This window comes from Misgurnus anguillicaudatus, chromosome 13 (genome assembly GCF_027580225.2).
Source record: "Misgurnus anguillicaudatus chromosome 13, ASM2758022v2, whole genome shotgun sequence".
NCBI classification, from domain to species: domain Eukaryota; kingdom Metazoa; phylum Chordata; class Actinopteri; order Cypriniformes; family Cobitidae; genus Misgurnus; species Misgurnus anguillicaudatus.
In genome coordinates this window covers 17,949,826-17,971,211 of record NC_073349.2, presented here as the reverse complement: position 1 = coordinate 17,971,211, position 21,386 = coordinate 17,949,826, and the positions used below count along the sequence as shown (strand labels likewise).

Below are 21,386 nucleotides of genomic sequence, written 5' to 3'. Positions count from 1 at the left end.
TGTACATTAAAATTAGATAGAGACAAGTGTGATCCTATTTACTTTCATTTTAGGAAAAAGCAGCTCAGATATTACTCAGTATATAATTCTTTATCCATGCAAGGAAGTCGTACAGAATTACTGTAGAAAAACATTAAGACAAGTAAATTATCACAGAACATCCAAATGTTTGTCAGTACTGTAACAAAAAACAAGAATAGTTAGGTCTATGTTGTGGAAACAGTACACTGGGTATAAAAGACATCTAGTTTGGGAAATGTAGGGATTTATTCACGGATTTGATCAGGAAGAAATGTTACAGAAAGGTTTCAAAGTCAGTTCAGTTTGTTTTACATTTTATTTTATGGTGGTTGGAACACAAGACACAGGTAATAAAGTTAGTAATGGTAATGTCATGCCTCTCATTCTGTGCACTGCCCATCAGGTATAGTTAAACAGTATAGTTACAAATGCCAGACAGGGAATCAACATAAATACGATTCTGAAAATAGTATTTGTACAGTAAATAGTACTTTGTAGAGTCCACTATTATTGAGGCTTCTGAAATTTTTTATAAGCATTATTAATATAATTATCAACATTTATGTATTAATTTACATCATGGGAATGAGAGTAAAATACTGTCTAAAGTGAGAGCACAGAACAGTATGGACATTAACTTTTGTCACCCATGAATGGTGAATGACTTTAAGGCATTTCTCAGTTTCCATTCACACGCGGAGCAGATTTCCATGGCGATCTGCACCATGAGCCTCGTTCCTTGAGTATGCAGGAGCATAGAAAAGAGAAAGAGTCCGGTTGAAAAGATGAGGGCACTATACTAAAAATGTGGATGATCCATAGCTCTTGCAGTAACAATGGGCTCTTGGTCTTAGTCTACAACACTAGACATCCTGTTACATAATCAAATATTTCCTGATATCATCCCTCATATATGAGCCACATCTGGATATGCTTTGTGTATAGTCAGACTTAGTTCCAGTGTATAATACTAAAACAAAACCTCAGTAACTTAGATAGTCACAGGGCTGTACATGATGATGAATTTGCATGTCCCAGGATTTAGAAAGAAAATGACAAAAAAACAAAAAACATACAGTGGTAATTTACCTCGAACAGGCATTTGTTTTTGAATATTGCGAAGCATCTAGTATCAAACTCGTAATATTTCTTACAATGAGACAGCAGTAGAAACCATAGCATTGCATCTGCCTTGAAACAGGTTACAAAAACCATTTTGACATGACAAACTCATGCATTACTATTTTCACTGATTACTGTTGTGACATGACAGCTGTTTTGGGGGCCACAGTCATAGGATGCAAGGGGGTCTACAACAAACGTCATCCCATTACAGCAAGTGCTGGCAGCATTTTAAAGCAACATTTTCGGTCGATATAGAATAGAAAATAATGCCGTGAATACAAGATATTTGTTCATTGACTGAACATGCCAAGTATTCTGCTTTTATGTCCATCTGATGTGTTCAATGAGTCTCTAATCTCTTTCTGTGTTACAGCGCCTCCTGATGTTGAATTGTTGTAACTGTTTTTATCCATCCGTCTCACACACACACATACACACAAGTCCAGATTGACAAAAAGCAAATATATATAAAAATTCAATATTTTTCCCAACTTGAATGATCAAATGTCGAAACAGAAGTACTGTAATAAAGGTCATTTACATTGCAATGTAGTCCTCCTGGTAAGCTACATTTCTGCCCTGAATAGAATAATGGATATCAAGAAAACCAAAGGAAAATCAACTCAACACTTAAAAAGATGCATGCAACAAGTGGTCATATTATATATATATATATATATTCATATATATATGTAATTGCTCTTTAGATATGCACAACACATGAGACGAACGATTGCAACAAAAAATAGCATCTTCAAAATTCACAGTCTCATGTATTTCTTTACTATTTATTACATCTCACAGGTCAATAATGACATTTGCATGGAAAAAAAATATTGAATTTTGAGGAATGCTAAGTGTAATGTCAGCTACTATCGTCTAGAGATGCAAAGCTCCGAATCGCTGAGCGTTCACCCCTGTTAGTGGTATCATAAATGAGAAATATCGTACATACGTTTGCTCAGCTTATTTCACGGCTGCTGTCGTTTCTTGATGAAGCAGAAAGTCATTTTTTTAGATCTCTTAGATGTAGTAATGGACCGCAGCAACAGCTCAGAGGAATGTATGGTGATTGCCGGACATCAGTGAGATATGGCACCGGAAGGCAATCCAGACAGCACAAAAGCACCAACCTCATCTGCCTCAGTTCAAGTAATGAGCAAGTCAATGTTTATTTTGTCTGCCATAGAAACAGCACTGAATTAATACGCATTTTGCATGTCCTGTGACACCATGTTCACCTGCAACTGAGGATGTGATGGGTGCAACGATGAAAAAAATTAAAGAAAACAAAAAATTATATTTAAAACAATGTAATTTTCCAATATAAAAGAAAAAGAATAGTATACAAAATAAAAGAAAAAATAATTACAGCAGTAGACATGGTGTTGGGAGGAAGGGATGCCGCATTATTTGGCAGAACAGTGTAATATTTTGGGACTGTTTAAGGCGTCCTCCACCAGATGAAGTTCAACCCCGTCAACTATCACATCTTTAACGCATCCGACGTAGCCTGTGCTGTAAGCCTTGGGCAAACGGCGAGCCACCGACAGCTCCTCCAGACCACCTTGAGAAAAAAAATATTAAAATGATCAGATAAAGTACACGTGATTGAAAAATAATGACTGTACAGTACTTGACATTACTTTTTATTTATAAAACGGTTAGTTCCAATCCTTGATTCTGATTGGTCAATAGGTGTGCTTTATTCACGATAAAACACTGCTATGACCGCTTCACCCAACAGTTGTATTTAATATCACTGCGCCCTTAGCAACACCCATAGCAACACATAAACATATAATGAGACAAAAGCCGTTTCTCAATATGCGTTCTTGTCTGTACTTGCGTTCTTGTGGACTTGTGAAACGTCATCAGTCGCGGCCCAAGTACTGTTCCAATTCAAAGTTCGCATCAAGCCCAAGTTCACATAAAATCCCCGGATGTGTTCTTGATCCGCCCATTTTATCGAGGATGCATCAGAGGAGACTTGTGTGGACTTATGACAGCGAAGTTTCCCAGAATGCATTTCGCGTCAGGAGTTCGTTCTTCCGAGTCTGAACTTGCAAGTTCGAACTAAGTTCGACACAAGTCCGAGTTTGGCGTACTTGGTATTGAGAAACGGCTAATGTTTGAGAACAGTTTGTTGTTTTTATTTGAGCTTTCATGTTGTTGTTCGCAGTCAGGGACTATTTTTTCTAGCGGAAGGAATGCTTTTATTGATTTAACTTCATGAAAGTTGCACTAATATTTTTTTTACTTTAATATTGTCTAGTAACCGTTTTATAAAAGCAATAAGGTACTCGAGGCAAGTGCTGTATCGTGAATAAGTAACGGCTGAAGGGGTTGCAGGCACTCCGCTTCGCGTCGTGCCTAACAACGCCCTTCAGCCGTTACTTATTCACGATACAGCACAGCCTCTCGTACCTTATTGCTTACGTATACATTTTTGAGTATTTCTGAGTACTCTTGGTGGTATAAAGTGTGTAGCATTAAAGCAGAGGACACACACTTCAGTTACATGCAGATTACAGTATGTTCTGTATGTATCAACTATTGTACAATAGGCAAGTATGCAATTTTAAAGTTTGTTTGAAGTGTTGTTCAGATTCAAAATAATAGGCAAATCATTGTGTAACTTAAAATAGATATGAACACAACGTGTGATTGGCAAGTATTGTAGCCCATACTCAAAATGTGACCTCTGCATTTAACCCATTATAGAGTAGTGAACTCACACCTGCCGGCCATGAAATCTTAATATAAAATAAAGATAAGAAAATAATAATACTGTTATGGAGATTCGGCCTAGCACACTCTTAACTCATTCCCCGCCAGTCATTTTTTTTAAAAGTTGCCCGCCAGCATTTTTTTGTGATTTTCACAAAAGTTTCACAAAATGCCTTCCAGGAATATTTTCTTCTAAAAATATATGAACATACAAATATATCAAATGATGGAAAAACTGCTTTCAAACAAACAATAAACAAATAAACAAAACGGGAAAAAAACATCCTGTCTATATAATTTTCGAGGGAACTCGCGTTGCGTCACTGCGGTGACACTTTGGGGACGCCTCCAGAGGTAAGTGCGTCTGAATGTGTATATCAAATTCAACCAATGGTGAGGTTTAACGACAAAGACATTGTGACACGGGAGCCAGGAAGTATATCGCTATCTGAAATATTGTTAAAGACGGCGTTACAAGGACGCAGGAAGTATAGCAAGGGAGACGCAGCGTCTCGTTCCCTTCTTAGGGAACAACAGTTACATATGTAACCCAAGACGTTTTCATGTGTCCAACACAACTAGGCAAAAAAGCATTTTTGTATGAATCAACATTCGCATACAGAAGATATTATAAGCATTTAAAGCGAACAGTTTGGCTACAAATTGTATAATATTATCCTAAACAACACAGGGAATAATATGGATTTTCTTGCATAAAATAGATTCAAGCACTTTCAATGACTTTTATCTATGTGTGTAAATTTTCAAAAACTTCCCAGGGCCTTGAATTATTTTCCCCAGATTCACAAACTTTCAAGGACCCGTGGGAAACCTGCATCTAGTGGATAATCTGAAACATGTTTTTTAATGCAAATTTTCTCTTAATTGATGAGATAACTCGTCAATGGCGGGGAAAGAGTTAAAAACGTTATCACTCTCAAAACACATACGTGTCTAACGTAGGGGTCTTAGATTGAGAGACAGTTGAGCAGAACTCAGGAACAGGTGGGAAGTTCAAAATGTGTTTTTGGAAGTTCAGGCTCCAGGGATGCTAAAAAGCTTTCATAGTGAGAGCTTCATTCCTTCACGCTGTCAAAATCCATCTCTGTTTCTCTCTCTTTGAGCATGAAATGTATTCTGTTATAATTTGTTAGCTTTGAGTTCACGTAGTCTTGCTTTATTGTGCCTCCCTGTGTTGTCCCCTTTAATCGGATTGTATGCTTTGGACAAGAAGGACTGACAGGGCAAATTTCAAGTGAATTACATCTGGGTGAAGTAAATAAATAATAGCATTTGAAAGAAGGAATTTTAAGGGAGAGCTTTTGATGTTCAGGCCTTGTAAGAATAATGTATTCTTGCTATCGGGCATCCACAGCACCTGTTTCATTGAAACCTGCTGGCCTTGTGTTGCTCGGCACAAATGCATTTCTCAAGTCGTCTAGGCCACATCCTTAAAACTCTCTCTTTTAATACTGTCAAACATATCTGCATGTCAAACATAGACATTTTTAAAACTCCTTAAGCAAATGATTACCCATTAACTTACAGCAAATCTCGAACAAGCCAATAACATGTTATTTTAATAACAAATGAGGTGCAACCATGAAGTTCTCGGGTAATGCTCGAGTGGAATGAGATTTAGGCCATAAAAACACTTGCTGTGGGGCAAGATCCAATTAGAGAGTACAAGCTAAAGTGGAGAATTTATTCTCTGTGGCAAAGCAGGTGTGTATTTGGTTATAAACGAGCCAAGATTTAGCAAAGGAGTTTACCCAAGGACTTACCCAACCAGAGTGCGCCGTCTGTGTCCAGCTGTGTGGCAGCCAAGGGCGATGACCCAGTGACAGCTGCCTCATTACCAACCTGCAGAGAGCCATCTCTCAGTGCTCTGTCGAGAAAGCAGAGATGAATAGTAAACAACTGGAAAAAAACGAATGCAACAGAACTGTAAAAAACAACGGAAGATTACTCTTTCCACAGATATGCAGTAAGAATACTGTACATTAGCAGCACATAAACAGTAGTTTGAAGTTCTGTAGAGATATGGGTATTTGTATTGGTAGAGGTATTTTAAAGGCCATTTCCATGTAAGATGGAAAGACATGTCTACTAAAAAATATATCAAATTTGCATTATATATATGTTTATCTAGTCCAAAGACCAATTTTCTGTAAAAAACTGGACAATAAAGAACAATATATATATATATATATATATATATATATATATATATATATATATATATATATATATATATTTTGCACCGCAGAACATTTCTCATTGGATGAGTTTCGGCGGCCCGATTATACTGGAGCACCAACTAGCGTTCATGACTTCAGACAACAACAAACCACAGTGAACATGAATGAAGAAGCTAATGAGATCGCTTTGGTTGGCCCCGTGGATGGGAAATGTTTTTATAAAAAACGAACGGATGGAAGCGTTGATAAGAGCATGGTTGTGTGTAAGCTATACAACAAGGAATTCACATATCACCGCAGCACATCGAGCCTCAAGTATCATCTCAATGCAAAACATATAGCAGCTAGCGTGGACATTAGCCCGACTCCGAGTACAACGACTTGGTTGAACAAAAATAAACAATATTTTGTTGCTTAAGCTTATGTATTCAGTCATTATTCATGGTATACTAAAAATCCATGTGAAAAAATAACTTCTCAATGTTCTCAGGTCAAATATTTATATGTGATTAAAATGTGATTAATTTCGATTAATTAATTACAAAGCCTCTGATTAATTAGATTCATTTTTTTTATTGAGTCCCGGCCCTTATATATATATATATCCATAACTGAGATCTAGATGCATAGCCACGACACAATATATTACAGATACATATGAAGCAGTTATCGATGCAATTCACCTCATTACGATGCACTGCGGTCTGATTATCGATTTGGTTCAACAAGATGTTATTCAATGCAGTATAATGCAATGAAAAAATATGATGCCATGCAATTTAATAAGGTACAGATTCCACACATTGGATTTGTACATGAGTGTCGTAACCATTATAAGACCACTTTAAGACCACTGTAAAACAATTCTTTGCTGCCTTAATTATTTCAACTTACTATTATTTATCTTGACTATAGATGAGTTGTTATAACCTATAAAATATAGTAGAAATATGAATATACTTTTTTTATATATTTCTTTCCACATTATAATAATAATAAACTCATACCAACTATGGTATTACACAAATGTAACTGTTGGTTTTATGTTGTGACTAAAAGCATCCAAAATCAATCAAACTTTTGAAAAACTTATCATCTGAAGTGCAGTCACACTTTGCCTAGAAATTGCAAAACCGTACTCGTGTCATTTTATCAATAAGCTTTTTAGTTTCACCTTAGGATGAATTTGAAAGAATATTGAAGGAGTTCACATTTCATCTGGGCTCTTGTTGGGTGCTTTTTCTTCAATATTCAAGTCATCCATTAAAAATTATTTAAAAAAAAGTTTTCTAATAACAGAAATTATTCTGTTTGCCACAGGTATATTTTTTGTCTACGAAAGTGATTTCAAGCATTTAACCATACACCTTTAGATTTAAAAACAATTAAGATCATTGTAAACATTTATTTATACATTCATGTTAATACATATTATATTTATGTTGGCTTTGAAAAAGCCAACATACTGTTATTGCTATTAAACTTATTATTATGTTGGCTTTGAAAAAGCCAATATATTGTTATTGCTATTAAACTTATTAGTGGTGCTTGCATTTATGCAAGGCATCACTATTACTATTCCTCAGGGATATTATTATATTTTATTCTTACATCTGCACGTTTTTTCGGCACCTAACTCGTCCCGCACGGTTTTTTGTAGACCCATGAAAGAGGGCTCAAATCGACCGGCTTATTGAGGAGAGGTGTGCTATGACTTTTATAAGCGATCGGGTGCAGGTTTTCCGAAAGGGGGGCGAAAAACCACCCGAAAAATCCCATTGACTTAACATTGCGCCCAACTTTGACGGGTCATAGCTCCGCTCGAGGATTTTGTAGAAACATGTGGGTTACAACATTTGAAGAGGGTGGTAGACTCTGTAAGAACATACATCACATTGGGGTGTAAGTTGTACCCCTGGGGTGTAAGAGGCGCCCAAAAGTGCCCCAATGAAAAGTCAATGGGGGAAAATCCCATAGACTTAACATTGCAAAAACTTTGACGGGTCATAGGTACGAGCGAGGATTTTGTAGAAACATGTGGGTTACAATATTTGAAGAGGGTGGTAGACTCTGTAAGAACATGGATCACATTGGGGTGTAAGTTGTACCCCTGGGGTGTAAGAGGCACCCGAAATTTCCCATTGTCTTATAATGGGGCAGGAAACATGCCCATATAAGGAAATAAAAAAGTTCCAGCTGGGATATCTTCCCTTTACAATGTCCTAGAGACAAGTGGGTGGGCTCATTTCACTCGGGCATCCAATCAGTCTCTCAGGATCATCTCAGAGCTATTAAGCCACGCCCCTAGCAACAATTTTGGGCACCCTAGCAACATCTCCCATAGACTGCCATTATAAAATGCCCAGATGGATATCTTTGCACCAAAGTGTCATAGAGACATGGGGGTGGGCTCATTTTACTCAGGCATCCAATCAGTTTCTCAGGATCTTTACATAGGTATTAAGCCACGCCCCTAGCAACCACTTTTCAGCACCCTAGCAACATAAAATTCAAACAGTTATATCTCCGCATCAGAACATCGTAGAGACATGGGGGTTGGACCGTTTGACTCGTGACTCAGAGTGTAATCATTATGGGATGCCAATTTTTTCCCTAGCAACCAAATACAGTACCCTAGCAACAGAGTAAACAAAGCCTTATATCTCCGCATCAGAACATTGTAGAGACACGGGGGTTGGACCGTTTGACTCGTGACTCTGAGTGTAATCATTATGGGATGCATTTTTTTTCCGTAGCAACCAAATACAGTACCCTAGCAACAGAGTAAACAAAGCCTTATATCTCCGCATCAGAACATCGTAGAGACACGGGGGTTGGACCGTTTGACTCGTGACTCGGCGGGTAATCACTATGGGATGTCAAATTTTTCCCTAGCAACCAAATACAGTACCCTAGCAACAGAGTAAACAAAGCTTTATATCTCCGCATCAGAACATCGTAGAGACACGGGGGTTGGACCATTTGACTCGTGACTCGGCGGGTAATCACTATGGGATGTCAATTTTTTCCCTAGCAACCAAATACAGTACCCTAGCAACAGAGTAAACAAAGCCTTATATCTCCGCATCAGAACATCGTAGAGACACGGGGGTTGGACCGTTTGACACGTGACTCTGAGTGTAATCATTATGGGATGCCAATTTTTTCCCTAGCAACCAAATACAGTACCCTAGCAACAGAGTAAACAAAGCCTTATATCTCCGCATCAGAACATCGTAGAGACACGGGGGTTGTACCGTTTGACTCGTGACTCGGCGGGTAATCACTATGGGATGTCAATTTTTTCCCTAGCAACCAAATACAGTACCCTAGCAACAGAGTAAACAAAGCCTTATATCTCCGCATCAGAACATCGTAGAGACACGGGGGTTGGACCGTTTGACTCGTGACTCGGCGGGTAATCACTATGGGATGTCAAATTTTTCCCTAGCAACCAAATACAGTACCCTAGCAACAGAGTAAACAAAGCCTTATATCTCCGCATCAGAACTTCGTAGAGACACGGGGGTTGGACCGTTTGACTCGTGACTCGGCGGGTAATCACTATTGGAATTCAAATTTTTCCCTAGCAACCAAATACAGTACCCTAGCAACCGAATAAACAAAGCCTTATATCTCCGCATCAGAACATCTTAGAGACACGGGGGTTGGACCGTTTGACTCGTGACTCGGCGTGTAATCATTATGGGATGCCAATTTTTTCCCTAGCAACCAAATACAGTACCCTAGCAACAGAGTAAACAAAGCCTTATATCTCCGCATCAGAACATCGTAGAGACTTGGGGGTTGGACCATTTGACTCGTGACTCGGCGTGTAATCATTATGGGATGCCAATTTTTTCCCTAGCAACCAAATACAGTACCCTAGCAACAGAGTAAACAAAGCCTTATATCTCCACATCAGAACATCGTAGAGACACGGGGGTTGGACCGTTTGACTTGTGACTCGGAGGGTAATCATTATGGGATGTCAATTTTTTCCCTAGCAACCAAATACAGTACCCTAGCAACAGAGTAAACAAAGCCTTATATCTCCGCATCAGAACATCGTAGAGACACGGGGGTTGGACCGTTTGACTCGTGACCCGGAGCGTAATCACTATTGGAAGTCAAATTTTTCCCTAGCAACCAAATACAGTACCCTAGCAACCGAATAAACAAAGCCTTTTATCTCCGCATCAGAACATCGTAGAGAGACGGGGTTTGGATCGTTTTACTCGTGACTGGAAGTATGATCATATACTGGCCCCAGAAATTTGCCACGGCAAGCACCACTCACATTTTCTTCAGGAAATGTACCTATCTAGTTATTATTATATTTTATTCTTACATCCGGACACTTTTTCGGCGCGTAACTCGTCCCGCACGCTTTGTTGTAGACCCATGAAAGAGGGCTCTAATCGACCGGATTATTGAGGAGAGGTGTGCTATGACTTTTATAAGGGATTGGGTGCAGGATTTCCGAAAGGGGGGCGTAAAACCACCCGAAAAATCCCATTGACTTAACATTGGGCCCAACTTTGACGGGTCATAGCTCCGCTCGTGGATTTTGTAGAAACATGTGGGTTACAGCATTTACAGAGGGTGGTAGTCTCTGTAAGAACATACATCACATTGGGGTGTAAGCTGTACCCCTGGGGTGTAAGAGGCTCCCAAAAGTGCCCTAATGAAAAGTCAATGGGGCAAGGAACACGCCCATATAAGGGAATCAAAATTTTCCTGAAGGGATATCTTCGCATTGCAGCTTCGTAGGGACAAGGGGGTGGGCTCATTTTACTCGGGCATCCAATCAGTCCCTCAGGATCATCTCAGATCTATAAAGCCACGCCCCTAGCAACAATTTTGGGCACCCTAGCAACATCTCCCATAGACTGCCATTATAAAATGCCCAGATGGATATCTTTGCACCACAGTGTCATAGAGACATGGGGGTGGGCTCATTTTACTCAGGCATCCAATCCGTCTCTCAGGATCCTTAAAGACTTACTAAGCCACGCCCCTAGCAACCACTTTTGAGCACCCTAGCAACATAAAATTCAAACAGTTATATCTCGGCATCAGAACATCGTAGAGACACGGGGGTTGGACCGTTTTACTTGTGACTAGGGGTGTAACAATTGGGCACATAATTGGCCACTCCCAAGCCACGCCCCTAGCAACCAAATACAGTACCCTAGCAACAGAGTAAACAAAGCCTTATATCTCCGCATCAGAACGTCGTAGAGACACGGGGGTTGGACCGTATGACTACTGACTAACATTGTATTCATTATTGGATGCCATTTTTTTCCCTAGCAACCAAATACAGTACCCTAGCAACAGAGTAAACAAAGCCTTATATCTCCGCATCAGAACATCATAGAGACACGGGGGTTGGACCGTTTGACTCGTGACTCGGAGTGTTATCATTATGGGATGCCAATTTTTTCCCTAGCAACCAAATACAGTACCCTAGCAACAGAGTAAACAAAGCCTTATATCTCCGCATCAGAACATGGTAGAGACACGGGGGTTGGACCGTTTGACTCGTGACTCGGAGTGTAATCATTATGGGATGCCAATTTTTTCCCTAGCAACCAAATACAGTACCCTAGCAACAGAGTAAACAAAGCCTTATATCTCCGCATCAGAACGTCGTAGAGACACGGGGGTTAGACCATATGACTAATGACTCAGAGTGTAATCATTATGGGATGCCATTTTTTCCCTAGCAACCAAATACAGTACCCTAGCAACAGAGTAAACAAAGCCTTATATCTCCGCATCAGAACGTCATAGAGACACGGGGGTTGGACCGTATGACTAATGACTCGGGGTGTAATCATTATGGGATGCCATTTTTTTCCCTAGAAACCAAATACATTACCCTAGCAACAGAGTAAACAAAGCCTTATATCTCCGCATCAGAACGTCGTAGAGACACGGGGGTTGGACCGTTTGACTTGTGACTCCGAGTGTAATCATTATGGGATGCCAATTTTTTCCCTAGCAACCAAATACAGTACCCTAGCAACAGAGTAAACAAAGCCTTATATCTCCGCATCAGAACATCGTAGAGACACGTGGGTTGGACCGTTTGACTCGTGACTCAGAGTGTAATCATTATGGGATGCCAATTTTTTCCCTAGCAACCAAATACAGTACCCTAGCAACAGAGTAAACAAAGCCTTATATCTCCGCATCAGAACATCTTAGAGACACGGGGGTTGGACCGTTTGACTCGTGACTCGGAGTGTAATCATTATGGGATGCCAATTTTTTCCCTAGCAACCAAATACAGTACCCTAGCAACAGAGTAAACAAAGCCTTATATCTCCGCATCAGAACATCGTAGAGACAAGGGGGTTGGACCGTTTGACTCGTGACTCAGAGTGTAATTTCTATGGGATGCCAATTTTTTCCCTAGCAACCAAATACAGTACCCTAGCAACAGAGTAAACAAAGCCTTATATCTCCGCATCAGAACATCATAGAGACACGGGGGTTGGACCGTTTGACTCGTGACTCGGAGTGTTATCATTATGGGATGCCAATTTTTTCCCTAGCAACCAAATACAGTACCCTAGCAACAGAGTAAACAAAGCCTTATATCTCCGCATCAGAACGTCGTAGAGACACGGGGGTTGGACCGTATGACTAATGACTCGGGGTGTAATCATTATGGGATGCCATTTTTTTCCCTAGAAACCAAATACATTACCCTAGCAACAGAGTAAACAAAGCCTTATATCTCCGCATCAGAACATCGTAGAGACAAGGGGGTTGGACCGTTTGACTCGTGACTCAGAGTGTAATTTCTATGGGATGCCAATTTTTTCCCTAGCAACCAAATACAGTACCCTAGCAACAGAGTAAACAAAGCCTTATATCTCCGCATCAGAACATCATAGAGACACGGGGGTTGGACCGTTTGACTCGTGACTCGGAGTGTTATCATTATGGGATGCCAATTTTTTCCCTAGCAACCAAATACAGTACCCTAGCAACAGAGTAAACAAAGCCTTATATCTCCGCATCAGAACATGGTAGAGACACGGGGGTTGGACCGTTTGACTCGTGACTCGGAGTGTAATCATTATGGGATGCCAATTTTTTCCCTAGCAACCAAATACAGTACCCTAGCAACAGAGTAAACAAAGCCTTATATCTCCGCATCAGAACGTCGTAGAGACACGGGGGTTGGACCGTATGACTAATGACTCGGGGTGTAATCATTATGGGATGCCATTTTTTTCCCTAGAAACCAAATACATTACCCTAGCAACAGAGTAAACACAGCCTTATATCTCCGCATCAGAACGTCGTAGAGACACGGGGGTTGGAGGGTATGTATTGTGTCTCGGAGTGTATTGTTTTTGGGATTCCTATTTTTTCCCTAGCAACCAAATACAGTACCCTAGCAACAGAGTAAACAAAGCCTTATATCTCCGCATCAGAACATCGTAGAGACACGGGGGTTGGACCGTTTGACTCGTGACTCAGAGTGTAATCATTATGGGATGCCAATTTTTTCCCTAGCAACCAAATACAGTACCCTAGCAACAGAGTAAACAAAGCCTTATATCTCTGCATCAGAACATCTTAGAGACACGGGGGTTGGACCGTTTGACTCGTGACTCGGAGTGTAATCATTATGGGATGCCAATTTTTTCCCTAGCAACCAAATACAGTACCCTAGCAACAGAGTAAACAAAGCCTTATATCTCCGCATCAGAACATCGTAGAGACAAGGGGGTTGGACCGTTTTACTCGTGACTCAGAGTGTAATTTCTATGGGATGCCAATTTTTTCCCTAGCAACCAAATACAGTACCCTAGCAACAGAGTAAACAAAGCCTTATATCTCGGCATCAGAACATCATACAGACACGGGGGTTGGACCGTTTGACTCGTGACTCGGAGTGTAATCATTATGGGATGCCAATTTTTTCCCTAGCAACCAAATACAGTACCCTAGCAACAGAGTAAACAAAGCCTTATATCTCCGCATCAGAACATCGTAGAGACACGGGGTTTGACCGTTTGACTCATGACTCAGACTGTAATCATTATGGGATGCCAATTTTTTCCCTAGCAACCAAATACACTACCCTAGCAACAGAGTAAACAAAGCCTTATATCTCCGCATCAGAACATCTTAGAGACACGGGGGTTGGACCGTTTGACTCGTGACTCGGAGTGTAATCATTATGGGATGCCAAATTTTTCCCTAGCAACCAAATACAGTACCCTAGCAACAGAGTAAACAAAGCCTTATATCTCCGCATCAGAACATCGTAGAGACACGGGGGTTGGACCGTTTTACTTTTGGCTTGGAGTATAATCATATATGGTCCCCAGAATTTTGCCACGGCAAGCACCACTTCACATTTTCTTCAGGAAATGTACCTATCTAGTTATTATTATTATATTTTATTCTTACATCCGGACACTTTTTCGGCGCGTAACTCGTCCCGCACGCTTTGTTGTAGACCCATGAAAGAGGGCTCTAATCGACCGGATTATTGAGGAGAGGTGTGCTATGACTTTTATAAGGGATTGGGTGCAGGATTTCCGAAAGGGGGGCGTAAAACCACCCGAAAAATCCCATTGACTTAACATTGGGCCCAACTTTGACGGGTCATAGCTCCGCTCGTGGATTTTGTAGAAACATGTGGGTTACAGCATTTACAGAGGGTGGTAGTCTCTGTAAGAACATACATCACATTGGGGTGTAAGCTGTACCCCTGGGGTGTAAGAGGCTCCCAAAAGTGCCCTAATGAAAAGTCAATGGGGCAAGGAACACGCCCATATAAGGGAATCAAAATTTTCCTGAAGGGATATCTTCGCATTGCAGCTTCGTAGGGACAAGGGGGTGGGCTCATTTTACTCGGGCATCCAATCAGTCCCTCAGGATCATCTCAGATCTATAAAGCCACGCCCCTAGCAACAATTTTGGGCACCCTAGCAACATCTCCCATAGACTGCCATTATAAAATGCCCAGATGGATATCTTTGCACCACAGTGTCATAGAGACATGGGGGTGGGCTCATTTTACTCAGGCATCCAATCCGTCTCTCATGATCCTTAAAGACTTACTAAGCCACGCCCCTAGCAACCACTTTTGAGCACCCTAGCAACATAAAATTCAAACAGTTATATCTCGGCATCAGAACATCGTAGAGACACGGGGGTTGGACCGTTTTACTTGTGACTAGGGGTGTAACAATTGGGCACATAATTGGCCACTCCCAAGCCACGCCCCTAGCAACCAAATACAGTACCCTAGCAACAGAGTAAACAAAGCCTTATATCTCCGCATCAGAACGTCGTAGAGACACGGGGGTTGGACCGTATGACTAATGACTCAGAGTGTAATCATTATTGGATGCCAATTTTTTCCCTAGCAACCAAATACAGTACCCTAGCAACAGAGTAAACAAAGCCTTATATCTCCGCATCAGAACATCATAGAGACACGGGGGTTGGACCGTTTGACTCGTGACTCGGAGTGTTATCATTATGGGATGCCAATTTTTTCCCTAGCAACCAAATACAGTACCCTAGCAACAGAGTAAACAAAGCCTTATATCTCCGCATCAGAACATGGTAGAGACACGGGGGTTGGACCGTTTGACTCGTGACTCGGAGTGTAATCATTATGGGATGCCAATTTTTTCCCTAGCAACCAAATACAGTACCCTAGCAACAGAGTAAACAAAGCCTTATATCTCCGCATCAGAACGTCGTAGAGACACGGGGGTTAGACCATATGACTAATGACTCAGAGTGTAATCATTATGGGATGCCATTTTTTCCCTAGCAACCAAATACAGTACCCTAGCAACAGAGTAAACAAAGCCTTATATCTCCGCATCAGAACGTCATAGAGACACGGGGGTTGGACCGTATGACTAATGACTCGGGGTGTAATCATTATGGGATGCCATTTTTTTCCCTAGAAACCAAATACATTACCCTAGCAACAGAGTAAACAAAGCCTTATATCTCCGCATCAGAACGTCGTAGAGACACGGGGGTTGGACCGTTTGACTTGTGACTCTGAGTGTAATCATTATGGGATGCCAATTTTTTCCCTAGCAACCAAATACAGTACCCTAGCAACAGAGTAAACAAAGCCTTATATCTCCGCATCAGAACATCGTAGAGACACGTGGGTTGGACCGTTTGACTCGTGACTCAGAGTGTAATCATTATGGGATGCCAATTTTTTCCCTAGCAACCAAATACAGTACCCTAGCAACAGAGTAAACAAAGCCTTATATCTCCGCATCAGAACATCTTAGAGACACGGGGGTTGGACCGTTTGACTCGTGACTCGGAGTGTAATCATTATGGGATGCCAATTTTTTCCCTAGCAACCAAATACAGTACCCTAGCAACAGAGTAAACAAAGCCTTATATCTCCGCATCAGAACATCGTAGAGACAAGGGGGTTGGACCGTTTGACTCGTGACTCAGAGTGTAATTTCTATGGGATGCCAATTTTTTCCCTAGCAACCAAATACAATACCCTAGCAACAGAGTAAACAAAGCCTTATATCTCCGCATCAGAACATCATAGAGACACGGGGGTTGGACCGTTTGACTCGTGACTCGGAGTGTTATCATTATGGGATGCCAATTTTTTCCCTAGCAACCAAATACAGTACCCTAGCAACAGAGTAAACAAAGCCTTATATCTCCGCATCAGAACGTCGTAGAGACACGGGGGTTGGACCGTATGACTAATGACTCGGGGTGTAATCATTATGGGATGCCATTTTTTTCCCTAGAAACCAAATACATTACCCTAGCAACAGAGTAAACAAAGCCTTATATCTCCGCATCAGAACATCGTAGAGACAAGGGGGTTGGACCGTTTGACTCGTGACTCAGAGTGTAATTTCTATGGGATGCCAATTTTTTCCCTAGCAACCAAATACAGTACCCTAGCAACAGAGTAAACAAAGCCTTATATCTCCGCATCAGAACATCATAGAGACACGGGGGTTGGACCGTTTGACTCGTGACTCGGAGTGTTATCATTATGGGATGCCAATTTTTTCCCTAGCAACCAAATACAGTACCCTAGCAACAGAGTAAACAAAGCCTTATATCTCCGCATCAGAACATGGTAGAGACACGGGGGTTGGACCGTTTGACTCGTGACTCGGAGTGTAATCATTATGGGATGCCAATTTTTTCCCTAGCAACCAAATACAGTACCCTAGCAACAGAGTAAACAAAGCCTTATATCTCCGCATCAGAACGTCGTAGAGACACGGGGGTTGGACCGTATGACTAATGACTCGGGGTGTAATCATTATGGGATGCCATTTTTTTCCCTAGAAACCAAATACATTACCCTAGCAACAGAGTAAACAAAGCCTTATATCTCCGCATCAGAACGTCGTAGAGACACGGGGGTTGGACCGTTTGACTTGTGACTCCGAGTGTAATCATTATGGGATGCCAATTTTTTCCCTAGCAACCAAATACAGTACCCTAGCAACAGAGTAAACAAAGCCTTATATCTCCTCATCAGAACATCGCTGAGACACGGGGGTTGGACCAATTGACTCGTGACTCAGAGTGTAATCATTATGGGATGCCAATTTTTTCCCTAGCAACCAAATACAGTACCCTAGCAACAGAGTAAACAAAGCCTTATATCACCGCATCAGAACATCTTAGAGACACGGGGGTTGGACCAATTGACTCGTGACTCGGAGTGTAATCATTATGGGATGCCAATTTTTTCCCTAGCAACCAAATACAGTACCCTAGCAACAGAGTAAACAAAGCCTTATATCTCCGCATCAGAACATCGTAGAGACAAGGGGGTTGGACCGTTTTACTCGTGACTCAGAGTGTAATTTCTATGGGATGCCAATTTTTTCCCTAGCAACCAAATACAGTACCCTAGCAACAGAGTAAACAAAGCCTTATATCTCGGCATCAGAACATCATACAGACACGGGGGTTGGACCGTTTGACTCGTGACTCGGAGTGTAATCATTATGGGATGCCAATTTTTTCCCTAGCAACCAAATACAGTACCCTAGCAACAGAGTAAACAAAGCCTTATATCTCCGCATCAGAACATCGTAGAGACACGGGGTTTGACCGTTTGACTCATGACTCAGAGTGTAATCATTATGGGATGCCAATTTTTTCCCTAGCAACCAAATACACTACCCTAGCAACAGAGTAAACAAAGCCTTATATCTCCGCATCAGAACATCTTAGAGACACGGGGGTTGGACCGTTTGACTCGTGACTCGGAGTGTAATCATTATGGGATGCCAAATTTTTCCCTAGCAACCAAATACAGTACCCTAGCAACAGAGTAAACAAAGCCTTATATCTCCGCATCAGAACATCGTAGAGACACGGGGGTTGGACCGTTTTACTTTTGGCTTGGAGTATAATCATATATGGTCCCCAGAATTTTGCCACGGCAAGCACCACTTCACATTTTCTTCAGGAAATGTACCTATCTAGTTATTATTACTATTGTTATTCTTATGTCTGCACGTTTTTTCGGCGCGTAACTGGTCCCGCACGGTTTGCCGTACTCCCATGAAAGAGGGCTCAAATCGACCGGTATATTGAAGAGATGGTGGCTATGACTTTTATAAGCGGTCGGGGGCAGAATTTCCGAAAGGGGGGCGAAAAACCACCCGAAAAATCCCATTGACTTAACATTGCGCCCAACTTTGACGAGCTATAGCTCCGCTCGAGGATTTTGTAGAAATATGTGGGTTACAACATTTGAAGAGTGTGGTAGGCTCTTTAAGAACATACATCACAATGGGGTGTAAGCTGTACCCCAGGGGTGTAAGAGGCACCCGAAATTTCCCATTCAAAGTCAATGGGCGAAAATCCCATAGACTTAACATTGCGAAAAACTTTGACGGGTCATAGGTCCGAGCGAGGATTTCGTAGAAACATGTGGGTCACAACATTTGAAGAGGGTGCTAGACTCTTTCAGGACGTACCCCACAATGGGGTGTAAGGTTACCCTAGCAACCATTTTGGGCACCCTAGCAACATCTCCCATAGACTGCCATTATAAAATGCTTAGATGGATATCTTTGCACCACAGTGTCACAGAGACATGGGGGTGGGCTCATTTTACTCAGGCATCCAATCAGTCTCTCAGGATCGTTAAATACTTACTAAGCCACGCCCCTAGCAACCACTTTTGAGCACCCTAGCAACATAAAATTCAAACAGTTATATCTCGGCATCAGAACATCGTAGAGACACGGGGGTTGGACCGTTTTACTTGTGACTAGGGGTGTACCAATTGGGCACATCATTGGCCACTCCCTAGCCACGCCCCTAGCAACCAAATTTGAGCACCCTAGCAACCGGATAAAAAAAGCCTTATATCTCCGCATCAGAACATCGTACAGACACGGGGGTTGGACCGTTTGACTCGTGAATCAGAGGGTTATCACTAGTGGATGCCATTTTTTTCCCTAGCAACCAAATACAGTACCCTAGCAACAGAGTAAACAAAGCCTTATATCTCCGCATCAGAACATCGTAGAGACACAGGGGTTGGACCGTTTGACTCGTGACTCGGAGGGTAATCACTAGTGGATGCCATTTTTTTCCCTAGCAACCAAATACAGTACCCTAGCAACCGGATAAACATAGCCGTATATCTCCGCATCAGAACATCGTAGAGACACGGGAGTTTGATCGTTTGACTCGTGACTCGGAGGGTAATCACTAGTGGATGGCAATTTTTTCCCTAGCAACCAAATACAGTACCCTAGCAACAGAGTAAACAAAGCCTTATATCTCCGCATCAGAACATCGTAGAGACACGGGGGTTGCACCGTTTGACTCGTGACTCGGAGGGTAATCACTAGTGGATGCCATTTTTTTCCCTAGCAACCAAATTCAGTACCCTAGCAACAGAGTAAACAAAGCCCTATATCTCCGCATCAGAACATCGTAGAGACACGGGGGTTGGACCGTTTGACTCGTGACTCAGAGTGTAATCACTATGGGATGCCATTTTTTTCCCTAGCAACCAAATACAGTACCCTAGCAACAGAGTAAACAAAGCCTTATATCTCTGTATCAGAACATCGTAGAGACACGGGGGTTGGACCGTTTGACTTGTGCCTTGGAGTGTAATCACAAGTGGATGCCAATTTTTTCCCTAGCAACCAAATACAGTACCCTAGCAACAGAGTAAACAAAGCCTTATATCTCCGCATCAGAACAACGTAGAGACACGGGGGTTGGACCGTTTTACTAGTGACTCGGCGTGTAATCACTAGTGGATGCCAATTTTTTCCCTAGCAACCAAATACAGTACCCTAGCAACAGAGTAAACAAAGCCTTATATCTCTGCATCAGAACATCGTAGAGACACGGGGGTTGGACAGTTTGACTCGTGACTCGGAGGGTAATCACTAGTGGATGCCATTTTTTCCCTAGCAACCAAATACAGTACCCTAGCAACAGAGTAAACAAAGCCTTATAACTCCGCATCAGAACATTGTAGAGACACGGGGGTTGGATTGTTTTACTTGTGGTATGGAGTATAAACATATACTGTCCCCCGAAATTTGCCACGGCAAGCACCACTTCACATTTTCTTCAGGAAATGTACCTATCTAGTTATTATTATTCTTTTTCTTCTGAGACCAAAATTTCTAACTCTAACTCCTCCTAGAGCTTTTAAGCTACAGCCACCAAACTTTGCACAGACCTTCAGTCTGATCTGAGGAGGTGTGCTATATCTTTTCTAAGAGATCGGACTTACGGTTCTCCTAAACCGTCCGATCAAACATCCCAAAAAAGTCCCATAGACTTTCATTCATAGAATGTTTAGGCTGAGTGTTTATTTTCAAATTCTAACTGTCAACTCACATTCATACAAATACATTACATCATCTCTCAATCTCTCTCAGTCTATCTCTGTCTCACAAAACTCACTCAATAGCACAGACAAACACAACTACACACATACATACACACAGACACACAACCACACAGACACGCAACTACACACAACTACACACAGACACACAACTACACACAGACACACAATTACACCACACAAACACAAAATTATATATAACATACTGTCACAAAAACAGACATGCACACACACACACACACACACACACACACACACACACACACACACAATCACACACAGACACACAACTACACACAGAGACACAACTACACACAGACACAAAACTACACACACAAACATCTATCTGCCCTAAATGCCCCAACTGCCCTAAATGCCCCATCTGCCCTAAATGCCCC

General features: G+C 41.6%; 1 protein-coding gene across 12 annotated transcripts in view; it reads right to left on the bottom strand.

Annotated features, from left to right (window-relative positions):
• Nucleotides 1–248: 248 nt before the first annotated feature.
• agrn (agrin) overlaps nt 249–21,386 on the bottom strand; it is a 329,502-nt gene continuing 308,364 nt past the window's right edge. For 11 of the 12 annotated variants that reach the window (XM_073875252.1, XM_073875243.1, XM_073875247.1 and 8 more), the window contains 2 exons: nt 5,661–5,764; nt 249–2,713 (listed from right to left, as the gene is read on the bottom strand). In XM_073875252.1, coding sequence (XP_073731353.1) covers nt 2,556–2,713; nt 5,661–5,764 — 262 coding nt within the window. In that variant the 3' untranslated portion in view covers nt 249–2,555. The remainder of the gene's footprint in view (nt 2,714–5,660; nt 5,765–21,386) is intronic. The other variant, XM_073875244.1, reaches the window with a different exon arrangement.